We start from the raw sequence: 16,014 nt of genomic DNA on the forward strand, positions 1-16,014 counted from the left end.
GATCCATACCAATATCTTTACCAATTCATGTGCAAAGTGTTTCCCTGATATATCATATTCTCAGATATACATATTAGATGAATTCCGAACTTCTTAGTCATTTTATTCAGAGATTTGATTTATTAAAACTCTTAGATGCACGCAGAGAAGGAATATGATCACCTCAAACATGTTTCAAGAGCAAAATGTTATTTTTGTATGGTGACCATGTAACATGTTTATCACCAAAATGTTATTTTCTCGTCAAATATAACATGCTTGCCGAAATCAGATACATGATTTCCGAGAAAATAACATGGTTGCGAAAACCATGTTACATGGTCACCACCCAAAAATAACATTTTGCTCTTAAAACATGTTTGAGGTGATCATATTCCTTCTCTGGGTGTGGATATTAAGTTTGCCTGTATTTTTGTATGCCATTAAAAATAATTTTACGTATTTCACAACAATTGACACATAACCATAATATTTTTGAAAATTGATTGATAAAATAACTGTTGCACTCTGGACATTTTCTATGATATTAAAAAAAAAAATTAAAAACACAAATTGAGTTAATTTTATTAGGACTAAGACTACAGTTTGCTACTCTTATCTAATTATCTATACACCAGTACATACCTTACATTCCTATTTGAGTACATCAATACAAATGTTTATGCAATTCGAATAAAAAATTTATAATAGAATTCTTTATATTAAAATTGAAATAAATTTTAATGAATATACAAAAAAAAAAAAAAAAAACAAAACCAAATAATATATTAACATTTTGTTTTTTATTTGTTTATTTATAAATGAACACGTTTTTCGACATTTGTTTTAGGTTGTTTCGATCATTTAAATATATTTTTAACCAGAGTAACAAGTTTACTTGGCTTTTGAAAGAGAATATATTAGGCTCGAACATAATTACACAAGTTTATAAACATATGTAAATTGTATTGAAATTTACATATATTTGAATTGTATTCAATTTATTGCACTTGCACATTTTAAAACGGGTAAAGAAAGTCAAAATCCAAAATGATGATGATTTTATATTTAAAGCAGCAATTAAAATATATAGAAAAGTATTTTTTTCTCAAAACTAGGTCCAAATTTGAACGGATATACATGAGATACGCATACTGGGGAAAGTGTTGCCAGAAGTGAAAATATATAGAAATTTTGACGAGTTTGAAGATCAAAAGGTCCTGAAACCCGTCGATTTGACTTATTTGACTGCTTGTTCGTGGAATTTTCGTTCGCCTCGAGACGAACGATTGGTCAAAAATCCCACATTGATATCTCGAAAACAAGAGTCTGTGGAATACTAATTGTTTCGATGTTCGATAGTAAATAGTTCATGACAAATTTCAGGATTTTCTAGCAAATAGATCTGAAGTTATTTTAGTTTCAATCTAGACGAACGATTCACCCTGAGTCGATTTTGTGTTTCATGAAGAGGCAGTGAGTTTTCCCCTCAATTTGACGATTTCGGAGAAGTCGTCTATAATATGATTTTATTGATATTTATATGCTCGCTATTTATGTCATTTCTTCTTCTCAAGTTGAACAACACGCTCTTAGATTTGATAAAATGTAATCCCTACATTCCCTAGAAAGGTAATCGCTAGAAATTTAGTTCAGAATTAGATATAACCATTGACGGAGCTAGGAAATTTCTCTGGGAGAGCATACCACCACAGGAAATTTTCTAAAAAAATTAAAACGAAAAAAATTGCATATACATACTTAATTTTTACACACAATTTAATCTAAAATTATCCAAAAATTGTACGTATATGAGAAGAGGCAAGATCTTTTGTGAAAATAGCATTGTCACTTATACATTCAAAACAAGTAAGGAAAGTCTAAAGTCGGGCGGGGCCGACTATATTATACCCTGCACCACTTTCTACATCTAAATTTTCGATACCATATCACATCCGTCAAATGTGTTATATATAAAGGTTTGTCCCAAATACCTACATTTAAATATCACTCGATCTGGACAGAATTTGATAGACTTCTACAAAATCTATAGACTCAAAATTTAAGTCGGCTAATGCACTACGGTGGAACACAATGTTAGTAAAAAATATGGGAAACATTTAAATCTGAAGCAATTTTAAGGAAACTTCGCAAAAGTTTATTTATGGTTTATCGCTCGATATATATGTATTACAAGTTTAGGAAAATTTGAATCATTTTTACAAGTTTTCGACTAAGCAGTGGCGATTTTACAAAAAAAAATGTTGGTATTTTGGCCATTTTTGTCGAAATCAGAAAAACATATATATGGGAGCTATATCTAAATCTGAACCGATTTCAACCACATTTGGCACGCATAGCTACAATGCTAATTCTACTCCCTGTGCAAAATTTCAACTAAATCGGAGTTAATCGGAGTTTCAACTAAATCGGCCTCTGTGGTCATATTAGTGTAAATCGAGCGAAAGCTATATATGAGAGCTATATCTAAATCTGAACCGATTTCAACCAAATTTGGCACGCATAGTCACGATTTCAACCAAATTTGGCACGCATAGCTACAATGCCAATTCTACTCCCTGTGCAAAATTTCAATTAAATCGGAGTAAAAGATTGGCCACTGTGGTCATATGGGTGTAAATCGGGCGAACGATATATATGGGAGCTATATCTAAATCTGAACCGATTTCAATAAAATTTGGCACACTTGACTATACTACTAATTGTACTCCTAGTGCAAAATTTCAACCAAATTGGGGTAAAACTCCAGCTTCTGGGACCGTATTAGTCCATATCGGGCGAAAGATATATAAGGGAGCTATATCTAAATCTGAACCGATTTCTTCCAAAATCGATAGGGTTCTATTCTGAACCAAAACACATACTTGTGCCAAATTTGAAGTCGATTGGACTAAAACTGCGACCTAGACTTTGATTACAAAAATGTGTTCACGGACAGACGGACATGGCTATATCGAATCAGGAGCCCACCCTGAGCATTTTTGCCAAAGACTCCATGTGTCTATCTCGTCTCCTTCTGGGTGTTGCAAACATATGCACTAACTTATAATACCCTGTTCCACAGTGTGGCGCAGGGTATAAAAAACGATGTTAAGAAGGTTTAAGATACCACAACCCAAGTAATTCGATTGTGTATGATAGTCTTTCGTAGAAGTTTCTACGCAATCCATGGTGGAGGGTACATAAGATTCGGCCTGGCCGAACTTACGGCCGTATATACTTGTTTTTTTTTATGTTTCAATTGAAGACATCATATCAATTTTATTTCATGGTCACCTTCATCTGATGTCCTTGAAGCTACATAAATATAAATTCTTCGGATAACATTTAAGGCACGTGTCTTAAACTTTTTCTTCCATTCTATAAAAGTTTATGTTTTATACGGTATAACACACAAAAAAAATATTTTTGTCTTCAATCACGAAGTTAATTGATTCAATTAATTTTTAGTTGAAATGTCTTCAATCACAGAAATAATAGTATCAATCACCCAAGTCAATTAGATAATTAATTGATGGAAAATTAGGAAACCAATTAAAATTAGGAAAAATTTGATGATTTTTTTTCTGTATATAATATAACTAAAGAATTTCACATATTTAATGTTATACACATGCTTGAATTCTAAGATATGGCGACTAAACCATTTTTACCGAAAAATATGGGGGATTAGAAAAATTTTTAAGGGAGGCTTACCCCTACCAAGACTCCCCTAGCTACGTCAATGGATATATCTGATATTTGGCAATGACTCATTTTTGTATGCGAAGGTTTTTGAATGATAGTTATTTCCCTTTTTTTACTTAGTTTAATAAATTGGTCAATGTTTTATTTTTTTGATGGCGGAAAGTAAAAATATTCATAGTTAATTAACAAACCCTATGGGTCAGTCAAATAGTGCATTTGAGGCATGAATGCTTTACATTATTTAGAATGTTTGTGTATTAAGTCTTTCGTTTTCTGTTACACTAACATACGCATGTTAATATAAATGGAGTGCTATACTGCCAACGCTTAATATAATTATTTTAGTTATTATAAATTACTATTTTAACTTAATTTATTACCAAAATATGTAATATGCATTATTTAAAATTTATTTAAACGTTTACTCACCGTATAAATGGATCCATTGGTGTCATTGATTAGTATTTCTTTACTTTGATGGAAATTGAGTCCGACAACGCCTCCTTCTTGACTGGAACCGGGTTTATCCATTTTACTGCCGAAGCCCATGGCATGTAATGAAATATTATTACTGTTAATTAGGCATTCGTTTCGAATGTTTCGATTTTGATGATGGATTGTTATTACCCATTCGAGCATTGGCATGGGTATTACCACAACAAGGCCCCCAGATTTAATCACAAAAACACATACATAAACATTCAATATAACCACCGACACACACACGAACATACAAACATAAACATTTTTGATTTTTAAAATAAAAATAAAATGATTGACATTTTTTTGTGTTGAGATGAAGATTATTATTTTTTTTTAATCGATTTTGTTTGAACGAGTTATGAAGATCACAATGTTTGGTGGGGTTATGGAATTCCATTCGATTCGATTTAATTTAATTTAGATTGGCGATTTTTTGATTGATGTATCGATTTTTGTTGTTGTTGTAGTAGAAGTTATTGTTGTTGTTATGTGTATATTAATGAAATGAAATAAACCAAGAAAAAAATAAAATAAAAAAAAATCATTTTAAAATAATACCAAACCATGCAAAAAAAATAACAAAACTAAACATATTCAACTTTAATTATTAGGACTCGAGAGTATACAAAGTCTAATCATCTAAATGGAAATACAAATTCTTACCTGAAATTAACCTGAGATACATCGCCCTTTTGCGATTGCAGACGAGATAGTTTTAAGAATACATCTTCTAAACTGATACATTTGTACATGGAAAGTAAAGCGCTGGGAGATTCTTCGGCCAATAGATTACCGGAACGCATTAGACCAATCTGTGAAATGAGAAAAATATATACATTTTAATTACCATTGCAACAATTTCTTTCTCCTTAGTATTCATCTTACCGTATGCGCTTGCCTGGCCTCCTCAATGTAATGTGTCGTTATAATTACTGTCTTCTGACCTGATTTTGTAATGTGTACCAAATGGTTCCATATACTTTGACGTAAAAGTGGATCTACACCCACTGTAGGTTCATCCAAAATCAATAGCTCCGGGTCATGCATAAGGGCCACAGCGAATGAGACACGACGCTGTTGACCACCACTGAGATTTTTCACTAAACGCTTTTCTGAGGGCAAATCCAAGAAATTCAATAGAAATTGTAAACGTTCATCGATTTCTTTAGTTTCCATGCCAAATATCCAACCGAAATACATCATTGTTTCACGAATGGAAAATTCCGCATAGAGGGCGATTTCTTGTGGCATATAACCGACACGTTTACCAGGGACTCCAGAAATTCGGGAGCCGGGTTTACCACCCAAAACGAAAATTTCGCCCGAATCAATGCGACGACGACCAACAATGCAGGAAAGGAGGGTGGTTTTACCACAACCTGATGCACCCAGGAGACCATATCTGAAAGGCAGAACAAAAGAGACTATTAATTTATAACTCGAAATTTTGTTTTGAACATGATATATTTTGAATTTTCTACACTTAAAATAAAAATTGACCCAATATGAAGAAATGTGTAACTTAATTTTTGAGACACAAAATATTCACTCAATATTGAATTCGGAAGTCTTTAAAATTTAAATTTCCATTAATGTAATGAAAAATATTGTTCGATTTGAGATAAAAGGGTTTCAATTATATGTAAAGATTTATTGGAAAATGTCAAATCCTTGATTTAAAGATTTTTGTAACTAAGAAACCATTATTATACCCTCCACCATAGGATGAGAGTATATTAACTTTGTCATTCCGTTTGTAACACATCGAAATATTGTTCTAAGACTCCATTAAGTATATATATTCTGGGTCGTGGTGAAATTCTGAGAAGATCTGAACATGTCCGTCCGTCTGTTGAAATCACGCTATATGATGGTAGTATATGATATTTAACAACCATGTCAAAAGTAGTCCATATCAGTCCATAAACATATGTAGCCCCCATATAAACCGATCCCGAGATTTGGTTTTGGAGACTCTTGGAGGAGCAAATTTCATCCGAGTCAGTTGAAGTTTGGTACATTGTGCTAGTAACATACATACCTTTTTTGTCTAATATATACCACGTATGGACTGACTCACAATTTAGAAAACGATGTTACGAAATTTTAATATACCACAACCCAAGTAGTTCGATTGTGGATGACTGTCTTTCGTAGAAGTTTCTACGCAATCCTTGGTGGAGGGTACATAAGATTCGGCCTGGCCGAACTTACGGCCGTATATACTTGTTCATTATGTAGTGTCTGCTGTGGTTTCGATTTTTTAAGCGGTCGTATGAATAGCTTAATTATATATCCCGAAACCTTTTGCCTCCGGCGACGGCGGCCTGACGGCTAAGCCGATAGAAATTTGTCTATTCGGCGGCAACTACCAGTCGGCAGTTGTGTCACCCGACTGATTCGGTCGACACAACTAATATCTCATATGGTGTTGGTTGCGTCTGCCGACGACATCGGTTATAGCTACCTTCATCATTCGGTTCTGTTGCTCAATCTTAATATTACTACTGACTGAATTAAAAACCAATTCCTTCTCAATCAAATATTATATTTTATTTAAATGTATGTATAGTATAAATCTAAACAATATATTTGATATCAAATCATGAAAATGGCACGATTATGTTCGTTATAAATCAGCTCGTATACCCTTCGCCATGGATTGGAAATCATCCTATGCGGCAAAAAACAAGAACATGTGCACCAATTTAAATGATACAAACGGTACTATTGGCACTGTTGCAGATTGCAAATATTTACAGACCACCCCATTGGTGGACATGACATGTTGATACTTTCTATAATCCTAACGTAAAAATGTCGGTTTAAATGGTTCAGTAGTAAAATTTGAAATTCTGCCGACATCACCAGCTATCGAGAAAGTTCATATTTCTTTTGTCAACCATGTATTTCAACCTCTCTGGTCAGTATTTTACTAAACCAAAAGAAAAAGGTTGTGGGTAATTGATCAAATTAAAGACTAGACGATAAATACACACAAAAAAATAATTCTTTCCTCCCAAACGAAATTTTAGACAAACAAAGTTCGTTTCTCATTCGCTTTTCGCTGTAAGGAAGTGTATTTGGAAGAAAAGTATATACTTTTTGTGATAAACGTTTATTCTTTTCCAGGATGGAAAATCAATTTCATAAAGACAAACTCAAAAAAAAAAAAACTTTGTTTTCTTGTTAATTGCATTTTCCCTCACATCTTTCTCACATCAACGAGGTTTTTTAGTTCTTAACACCTTTTCCTGTAATACCAACATTGTAGAAGAAATTATACGATTTTATACATTTTTAAATTTTTTTTTACCTTTCGCCTGGACGGAGAATCGAACCGCGGACCATGCACTTTGTAAGCCAACATACTAACCACTGAGCTATGTACCTGTTATGGTCATCAATAGATAAATATCCATATAAGCTATATTTATATAGCATAGCTTGCGGCGCCCACGAACCGAATAAACAAACATTTAGTTTGGCACCGTTGAGCAGTGGTTGCTACGTCCGACTTGCATGCCAAGGGTCGTGGGTTCGATCCCTGCCTCGACCAAAGTTTTTTTTTACATATATTGTAGATATGTTCGGAAGATTCCGAAAAAATGTTCAACATTACATTGTAGTATATTAAATTTTGAACTGTAAAATGTGTCTTATTAAAGACCTAAAGTCAGAAAAGAACGGTGTTTGATATAAACGAAATGGACTGTGTTGTTGTTTCAAAAATAAATTTTTTTATTGAAAAAACAAAAATTTTGTAACAAACGAATTTTTTTGGTGATAAAAGTTTAAAATTTTCGAAGCAATTCAAAAAAACTCTAACAAAAGAAAAACGTTTTCGGTACACGTTTTTCAAACGTTTTTTTTTCTTCGCGTGTACCTTTCGAAATTGTATCGATTGGTACATAAAACTGGTACCTCGGAGCAGGGTGTATGGTATAAAAATGGAGCAACGCAGCCGTTTTCCCATGTAATAGCAATTACAAACATATTGAATTAGAAATCGGGATATATCCCAATCCGTTTTGGAACATGTAAGTTAACCTGGTGTATCCAACCTTTACGGTTTTTGTTTGTAGAACTACAGAGGTACATACATTTTCCATCTTTTCTTTATTTCCCTGCATATTTGACTCCTTGACTCCTTGACCATTGATTCTGATCCAATATATTTGCTCCCGAGTTCTTCAGATAATTTGGTAGAAGCTTAGAAGATATAAAAAATTGCCGCTACTGAGGAAAAAAGTGGATTTTTTGCAAAACTCATTCAGTATATATACACCCAAAGAAAAAATACTTTCCTCCGTAACGAAGTTTTTGACAAACGAAATTCTCTTTCTTATACTGTATTTTCTTTTGGAGCAAATTTGTTGTAAGCAATTCAACTATTGTCTCTGATATTTATACCCTGCGCCACACTGTGGAACAGGGTATTATAAGTTAGTGCATATGTTTGTAACATCCAGAAGGAGACGAGATAGACACATGGTGTCTTTGGCAAAAATGGTCAGGGTGGGGTCCTGAGTCGATATAGCCATAGCTTAGGTTAGGTTAGGTTAAAGTGGCAGCCCGATTAAATTTCAGGCTCACTTAGACTATTCAGTCCATTGTGATACCACTTTTAACTAAAAGTACCTGTTACATATGGGCACTTCTAGTCTTAACCATTGAACCTTCTCTATTATTTACTTTTGTGGAACCAACCAGATTGCTCCAAGAACATTAACAAACTGCTTAAGTTAACGTTTACCAGGTCAGCCAGTAATCTAAAGCTATATGCTCCTAAAATTCGCTTACGCCTTACACAAAAAGCAGGACACTCACACAAGAGGTGTTTAATTGATTCCTTTTCCTCCACGTCATGACAGCTTATACAATAGTCATTATACTTCGCACCTATAGTTTTTGCAAATTCGCCTATCAGGCAGCGACCCGTTATAGCAGATATTAGGAGTGCTATCTGACGCCTTGAGAACACTAGCATATCTAGTGTGCGGTTTAAGTTTAAATGGGGCCATATTTGCTTGGTGTCGTTACAACCCTTGCAATTTTCCCATCGAATATTGGCCATCATAACAGCCTTCTCGCGCAGTAAGAGCTTGCAGGTGGCCAGAGGCATACCAACAGATTCTAGTTCCCCTGGAATATGTAAGGTAGTTCCTAGCCTTGCTAACACATCTGCTTCATAGTTCCCCGGTATGTTCCTATGACCAGGCACCCATATTAGGTGAATATTGTACTGCTCAGCCATCTCGTTGCGAGATTTGCGGCAGTCTATGGCCGTTTTTGAGTTAAGGAACACAGACTCCAAGGATTTTATTGCAGGTTGACTGTCTGAGTATATATTAATGCCAATATTTGTTGGAACATTACTTCTCAGCCAATTCACCACCTCTCTTATTGCCAATATTTCAGCCTGAAAAACACTACAGTGATTAGGTAATCTTTTCGCTATTCGAATTTCCAGATCTTTAGAATATACTCCGAACCCCACTTGTCCATTCAACTTGGAGCCATCAGTATAGAAATCTATATATCTTTTATTCCCCGGGATCTGTGTACACCACGCCTCACTGTTGGGAATTAGAGTTTCAAACTTTTTGTCGAAAAGTGGTTTTGCCAGGGTGTAATCCACTACGTTAGGCACATCTGGCATTACTTTGAGGACCGAACTATGACCGTACATTTATAGCCATGTAGATATAGCCATGTCCGTCTGTCCGTGAACACATTTTTGTAATCAAAGTCTAGGTCGCAGTTTTAGTCCAATCGACTTCAAATTTGGCTCAGAATAGATTCCTATTGATTTTAGAAGAAATCGGTTCAGATTTAGATATAGCTCCCATATATATATTTCGCCCGATGTGGACTTATATGGCCCCAGAAGCCAGAGTTTTACCCTAATTTGCTTAAAATTTTGGGCAAAAATAACAATTAGTACTATAGTCAAGTGTGCCAAATTTCATTGAAATCGGTTCAGATTTAGATATAGCTCCCATATATATCTTTCGCCCGATATGCGCTAATACGGTCCCAGAAGCCAGAGTTTTACCCCAATTTGGTTGAAACTTTGCACAGGGAGTAGAATTAGTAGTGTAGTCAAGTGTGCCAAAATTAATTGAAATCGGTTCAGATTTAGATATAGCTCCCATATATATCTTTCGCCCGATATGCGCTAATACGGTCCCAGAAGCCAGAGTTTTACCCCAATTTGGTTGAAACTTTGCACAGGGAGTAGAATTAGTAGTGTAGTCAAGTGTGCCAAAATTTATTGAAATCGGTTCAGATTTAGATATAGCTCCCATATATATCGTTCGCCCGATTTACACTGATATGACCACAGTGGCCAATCTTTTACTCCGATTTAGTTGAAATTTTGCACTGGGAGTAGAATTAGCATTGTAGCTATGCGTGCCAAATTTGGTTGAAATCGGCTCAGATTTAAATATATCTCCCATATATAGCTTTCGCCCGATTTACACTCATATGACCACAGAGGCCAATTTTTACTCCGATTTAGTTGAAATTTTGCACAGGTAGGAGAATTAGCATTGTAGCTATGCGTGCCAAATTTGGTTGAAATCTGTTCAGATTTAGATAAAGCTCCCATATATAGCTTTCGCCCGATTTACATTCATATGACCACAGAGGCCAATTTTTTGATCCTATTTAGTTGAAATTTTGCACAGGGAGTAGAATTAGCATTGTAGCTATGCGTGCCAAATTTGGTTGAAATCGGTTCAGATTTAGATATAGCTCCCATATATATGTTTTTCTGATTTCGACAAAAAGGGTCAAAATACCAACATTTTCGTTGTAAAATCGCCACTGCTTAGTCGAAAAGTTGTAAAAATTACTCTAATTTTCCTAAACTTCTAATACATATATATCGAGCGATATATCATAAATAAACTTTTGCGAAGTTTCCTTAAAATGGCTTCAGATTTAAATGTTTCTCATATTTTTTAGTAACATCCCAGCAAAAAAAATTGGAAGTTGTTCCACAAACATTTCTTTTGAAGCCCATCCTAGAATCCCCCATCGAGTTTTTCCAACTTCCGATGCAGTCCTTTTGGACAAGTCCACAAACATTTCTTCTAAAGAGCAACGCGGGATCCCCCAATGATTTTTTTCCACTTCCGATGCAGTCCTTTTGGACATGTACGCAAACATTTCTTCTAAAGCGCATCTTGGGATCCCCCAATGATTTTTTTCTACTTCCGGTGCAGTCCTTGTGGACAAGTATTAGAAAGAACGCAATCAGGCTACTTTAAGTGCAAATTGTGGACAATTAAATTTTACAAAATAGAAAAAAATAGAAAATCCATAAAAAAGTAAAAAAATAATAATAAAAAAAAAATAAATTTCATCCCCGCTGGGATTTGAACCTGTGCCGTTTGACTTTTTCGCTTCCATGGAAGTTCTTTTGAGAAGGGTTTTCAAATTACGAGAAGTTTTAATTTTTTTTATTGATTTTAATAGAAAAAAATATATTTATACGAAAATATATGCCGAAAATAAAAAAATAAAAACGATACATAACATAAAAAAATAGTTTTTTAGAAAAATATTTGATAAACAAATTGCTGCTGGTGAGATTTGAACCTACGTTTCTTATTTTTTCGTTCATACTAATAAAGAACATCTCGAGAAGCAATTAGAATGTTATTCCTTGGTGTCGTATTACGATCATATCACAAACATTTGAATTGACCTTTCGACGCTTTATGTTCAATGGCGTTTGTGGCTGAGTGTGCTAAGGCGTTCCGTTATGGTGCCAGTAAACCCAGGTTCAATCCCTGGTCGGAGCGAAAAAGTTTTTCAAATTGTAAAAATTAGATAATAGGAAAATAATAGTGTAATAAAACATATGGATGAAAAAAAGTGAAATTGGTTGAAAAAAAATTTTTTTTTTCGCTTTTTAAATTCCATCATTCAAATTAACTTCTAAAGCAATACAAAGGATCCAAAAAGGGAGTACTTCCATCCTATGACAAGCCCATGTAAAATTCATTGGAGATGATCCAAGTTTGCACTACTTCCGGATCACAGATTGGGGATCCAAACTACTTTTTTGGAAGCTCTTTTTTGCTGGGATTGTGTTCCACCCTAGTGCATTAGCCGACTTAAATTTTGAGTCTATAGATTTTGTAGAAGTCTATCAAATTCTGTCCAGATCGAGTGATAATTAAATGTATGTATTTGGGACAAACCTTTATATATAGCCCCCAACACATTTGACGGATATGATATGGTATCGAAAATTTTGATGTACAAAGTGGTGCTGGGTATAATATAGTCGGCCCCGTCCGACTTTAGACTTTTCTTACTTGTTTTTATACGCTTTAAGATAAAATTGTTTAGCGTCAAAAAATTTTGCTTGTCTAAGATTTCGTTCCTCTGAAAAACAATACTTCTTTCTGTGTATATACGTGCATTTAACATAGAAATTGTATGAAATTTATTTGGTAATGATGATTAATCTCCTTTTTCGTTCTACAATTTTTAGTTACTATTTTTATTCTTGCTCTTATTATTCTATTATAATTAACAAGTTAACCCGGTTATGCTGTTGAAATTAATTGAGCACCCATACAAAATTTCAAGCCCACTTCAATCAAACGTATTAAACTGGTTTACTTTTTTCTAAGGGGTTAGGGGAGGAAAAATATAATTATTAAAAACTCAATTAAATTCTTATAGTTCCAATACGAACAGATATCCAACTACTTTGCATATTAATATTACATGTTCATCTATTCACAGACAAGAACCCCTTGAAATTGCATTGTAAAGTAATGTATAATAAATGTTAAATTAATCTGGAAATTTACAATTACTAGAACAGTTTTTTCAGAATGTTATTGTTGTTGTTATTTAAACGTTGAATTCATGAATGTTTATTTTCAACTGCGTAGAGGAAATACGATTCCTTTTGCAAGGAACGTGATAGTTGTATTTGTCAAACATATTTTTATTGAAAGTGTAACTTTGCAAATAATTACTATACTTTCATTATTTGTAGCAATTCCGAGTTTTTTTTTTGTAGATTTGAATTCAATTTTTAAAAACTCATCGAACAAAAGTACGGTTTTTTCAGATTTACTATTGCTATTTAAACCTATTTTTCTTTTATTAAAATATCTCCAATTTAAATTTGGACAATATCTTCAACGAAATTAAAATAAATTAAAGTTGCTAATGTGGATAGTACGTACGACTATTTAACCCTTTCAGTACCGACTTAGACCTACTGTTAAAAACATTAATTGCTCTTTTTATTTCAAAAAAGAGTGAACCCATCACGAATGAAAATTTAGATATAGTGGCAGCCCGAAATTTTAAGCTCACATAGACTATTCAGTCCGTTGTAACACGACAGGTAATGAACTTATCTCTTATCATTAAGTGCTGATCGATTCTATGTTCAGCTATTTTTTATGACATTACGTTTAACTTAGAGAAACTGTGAAACACACTCAGAAGCGCTAAATAGCTATAAAAGTTTTTGGTGTTCAGTCAAAAATGGAATTGATCCACGATCATCTGCAAGGTGGGAATGCTAACCATTGCACCACGATGGCTCTCTTATGTCCCTTAAGCCACGTTATAGTAAATCTATTTACCCACATGGCTTGTAGTTATATGTTTTATTTTCTGAGTGTATATTAGATTAGAATTCTGTAATCCTAACATGTTCATATAATTTATTATTATTCTCTATGGGGAAATTATGAAACAACGTTCGAAGTTAACTACTAAAACTTACAATGACGACGACAAACAAAAACAATACAGATACATTTTTATTTGATTTTAGTTACTATACTAGCTCGAATTCATATTCGTAGTTATTTAAAGATAATCGCTCTAATTACAATCGCATGTCTAAACACCTTTGAACGATTTCAAAACTCGTATGAAAAAAATTGCAAATGATATTTTCAAAGTTGAATATTACAATCACGTTTTCAGGCATCTGTTTCTGAACTCAATATGACCATTAATTGTAACTAAAACAATCGCCATTTTATTATGTTTGCCAACTATATAAAAATTGAAAATTCCTTTATATTGGTATCTTGGAGGTTAATGGATTTAGATCTTTTCAAACTGAGTTTTTTCATAGTTAACAATAAAATTGGGAGCTATAATTATCTTAGCCTGTGCTAAATTACGCATGATATTTACACTGAAAGAAAATCTTACTCAGTTCCAAAGATTTTGTCTTTACTTTAATTATTGCCAAAAAAAAGCGAGAGATCACACTAAGGATACATTTACGATGCAAATGACTTTTAAACGTAGGCTTTGCATTCTTGAAATCTTAATTTATTCGTTTTCGTGTTGATGATTCTGAGCGGTGTTTGCAGCTGTTAACTCGTAAGTCCAATCCTGAGTCCAATCGACAGTCGGCTGAGTGGACAGCGACCGGTGAACCGTCTCCGAAGCGTGGAAAGACTCAAAAGTGCGCTGGCAAAGTAATGGCCTCTTTTTTTTGGGATGCGCATGGAATAATTTTTATCGATTATCTTGAGAAGGGAAAAACCATCAACAGTGACTATTATATGGCGTTGTTGGAGCGTTTGAAGGTCAAAATCACGACAAATTCATGAATTGGGCTTCGAATTGCTTCCCACCCACCGTATTCTCCAGATCTGGCCCCCAGCGAATTTTTCTTGTCCTCAGATCTCAAATGGATGCTCGCAGGGAAAAAATTTGGCTGCAATGAAGAGGTGATCGCCGAAACTGAGGCCTATTTTGAAGCAAAACGGAAGGAGTACTACCAAAATGGTATCAAAAAATTGGAAGGTCGTCGTTATAATCGTTGTATCGCTCTTGAAGGGAACTATGTTGAATAATAAAAACGAATTTTGACAAAAAAATGTGTTCTTCTTTGTTAGACCGGGGACTTATCAGCCAACCTGTTATGTTATGTTATATTAACAATAAAAAGTATCGCACAATACTAAAAATAAATAACATGACATTGTTTGAGGTTTTCGACGCATTTGACTCAATCTAATTGAGTCTCTAGCAACCATGATAAACGATACTAAATCAAGAAAATTTAATGCATTTTATATAAAGTATTTAAAAACAATACCACTAGAACTGAATACATCGATATAAGCGTATTCGTAATGACTGATTGGTCCGTGGGCCAGTTTGTATCTTAAGTCTTTAGTTTTACAAACGACCAAGTCTTTTACTACAAAGGACTTAGACTGCAACTTATACGAATATATTGCCTTGATTGAGCCAATGAAACTGGTTATAATTACATTAAATACTTAGTAGACAAACGTATGTTTATTTAATTCAAGCAAAAATGTTTGACGCATGAAACAAATCGTAACTTAAGTGATTAAATATTTCTTTAATGTCGATTAATTAATTTTCTTGACGTTATTTAAACTAATTCATCATTAGGGTACAGTACAGTTATACGAGAATAACACTTTCTTGTATATTGTTTCTGGCTTTGCATATTGTTTAGGGTGTCCAAAAACCGACACTGGTTAACCGATTAACCGGATCCAGTTACACAAACCAAAACCGGATAATGAAAAAATTGGCATTTTCGGTTAACCGCGAAAACCGGGTTTTGACCATCGGTTAACCGCTTTTCTGTATTTCAACGAAATTTCTTTCTATTTTTCATATATTTCTTCCAAAAATGGAACTTTTTGCAGATATACTGAAGGTGAGAAACAAATGACTACCCTATGGAAAATTAGTACAAATTGCTACTAATAGGCCCATTACTGGACTGGTACTAGTGCTCCAGTTTATCAACATTTTTAATTGTCATATAATTTATTGATTTTTATACTC

General features: G+C 33.8%; 1 protein-coding gene across 5 annotated transcripts in view; it reads right to left on the minus strand.

Moving 5' to 3' along the window:
- Positions 1–16,014, minus strand: part of snu (ABC-type transporter snustorr) — a 112,423-nt gene that overhangs the window by 8,214 nt on the left and 88,195 nt on the right. For 4 of the 5 annotated variants that reach the window (XM_075294672.1, XM_075294683.1, XM_075294667.1 and 1 more), the window contains exons 4-6: positions 5,056–5,572; positions 4,834–4,982; positions 4,117–4,258 (exon numbers count right to left, since the gene is read on the minus strand). In XM_075294672.1, coding sequence (XP_075150787.1) covers positions 4,117–4,258; positions 4,834–4,982; positions 5,056–5,572 — 808 coding nt within the window. The remainder of the gene's footprint in view (positions 1–4,116; positions 4,259–4,833; positions 4,983–5,055; positions 5,573–16,014) is intronic. The other variant, XM_075294688.1, reaches the window with a different exon arrangement.

The sequence above is a fragment of the Haematobia irritans genome, chromosome 1 (genome assembly GCF_050003625.1).
Source record: "Haematobia irritans isolate KBUSLIRL chromosome 1, ASM5000362v1, whole genome shotgun sequence".
In the NCBI taxonomy this organism is placed as follows: domain Eukaryota; kingdom Metazoa; phylum Arthropoda; class Insecta; order Diptera; family Muscidae; genus Haematobia; species Haematobia irritans.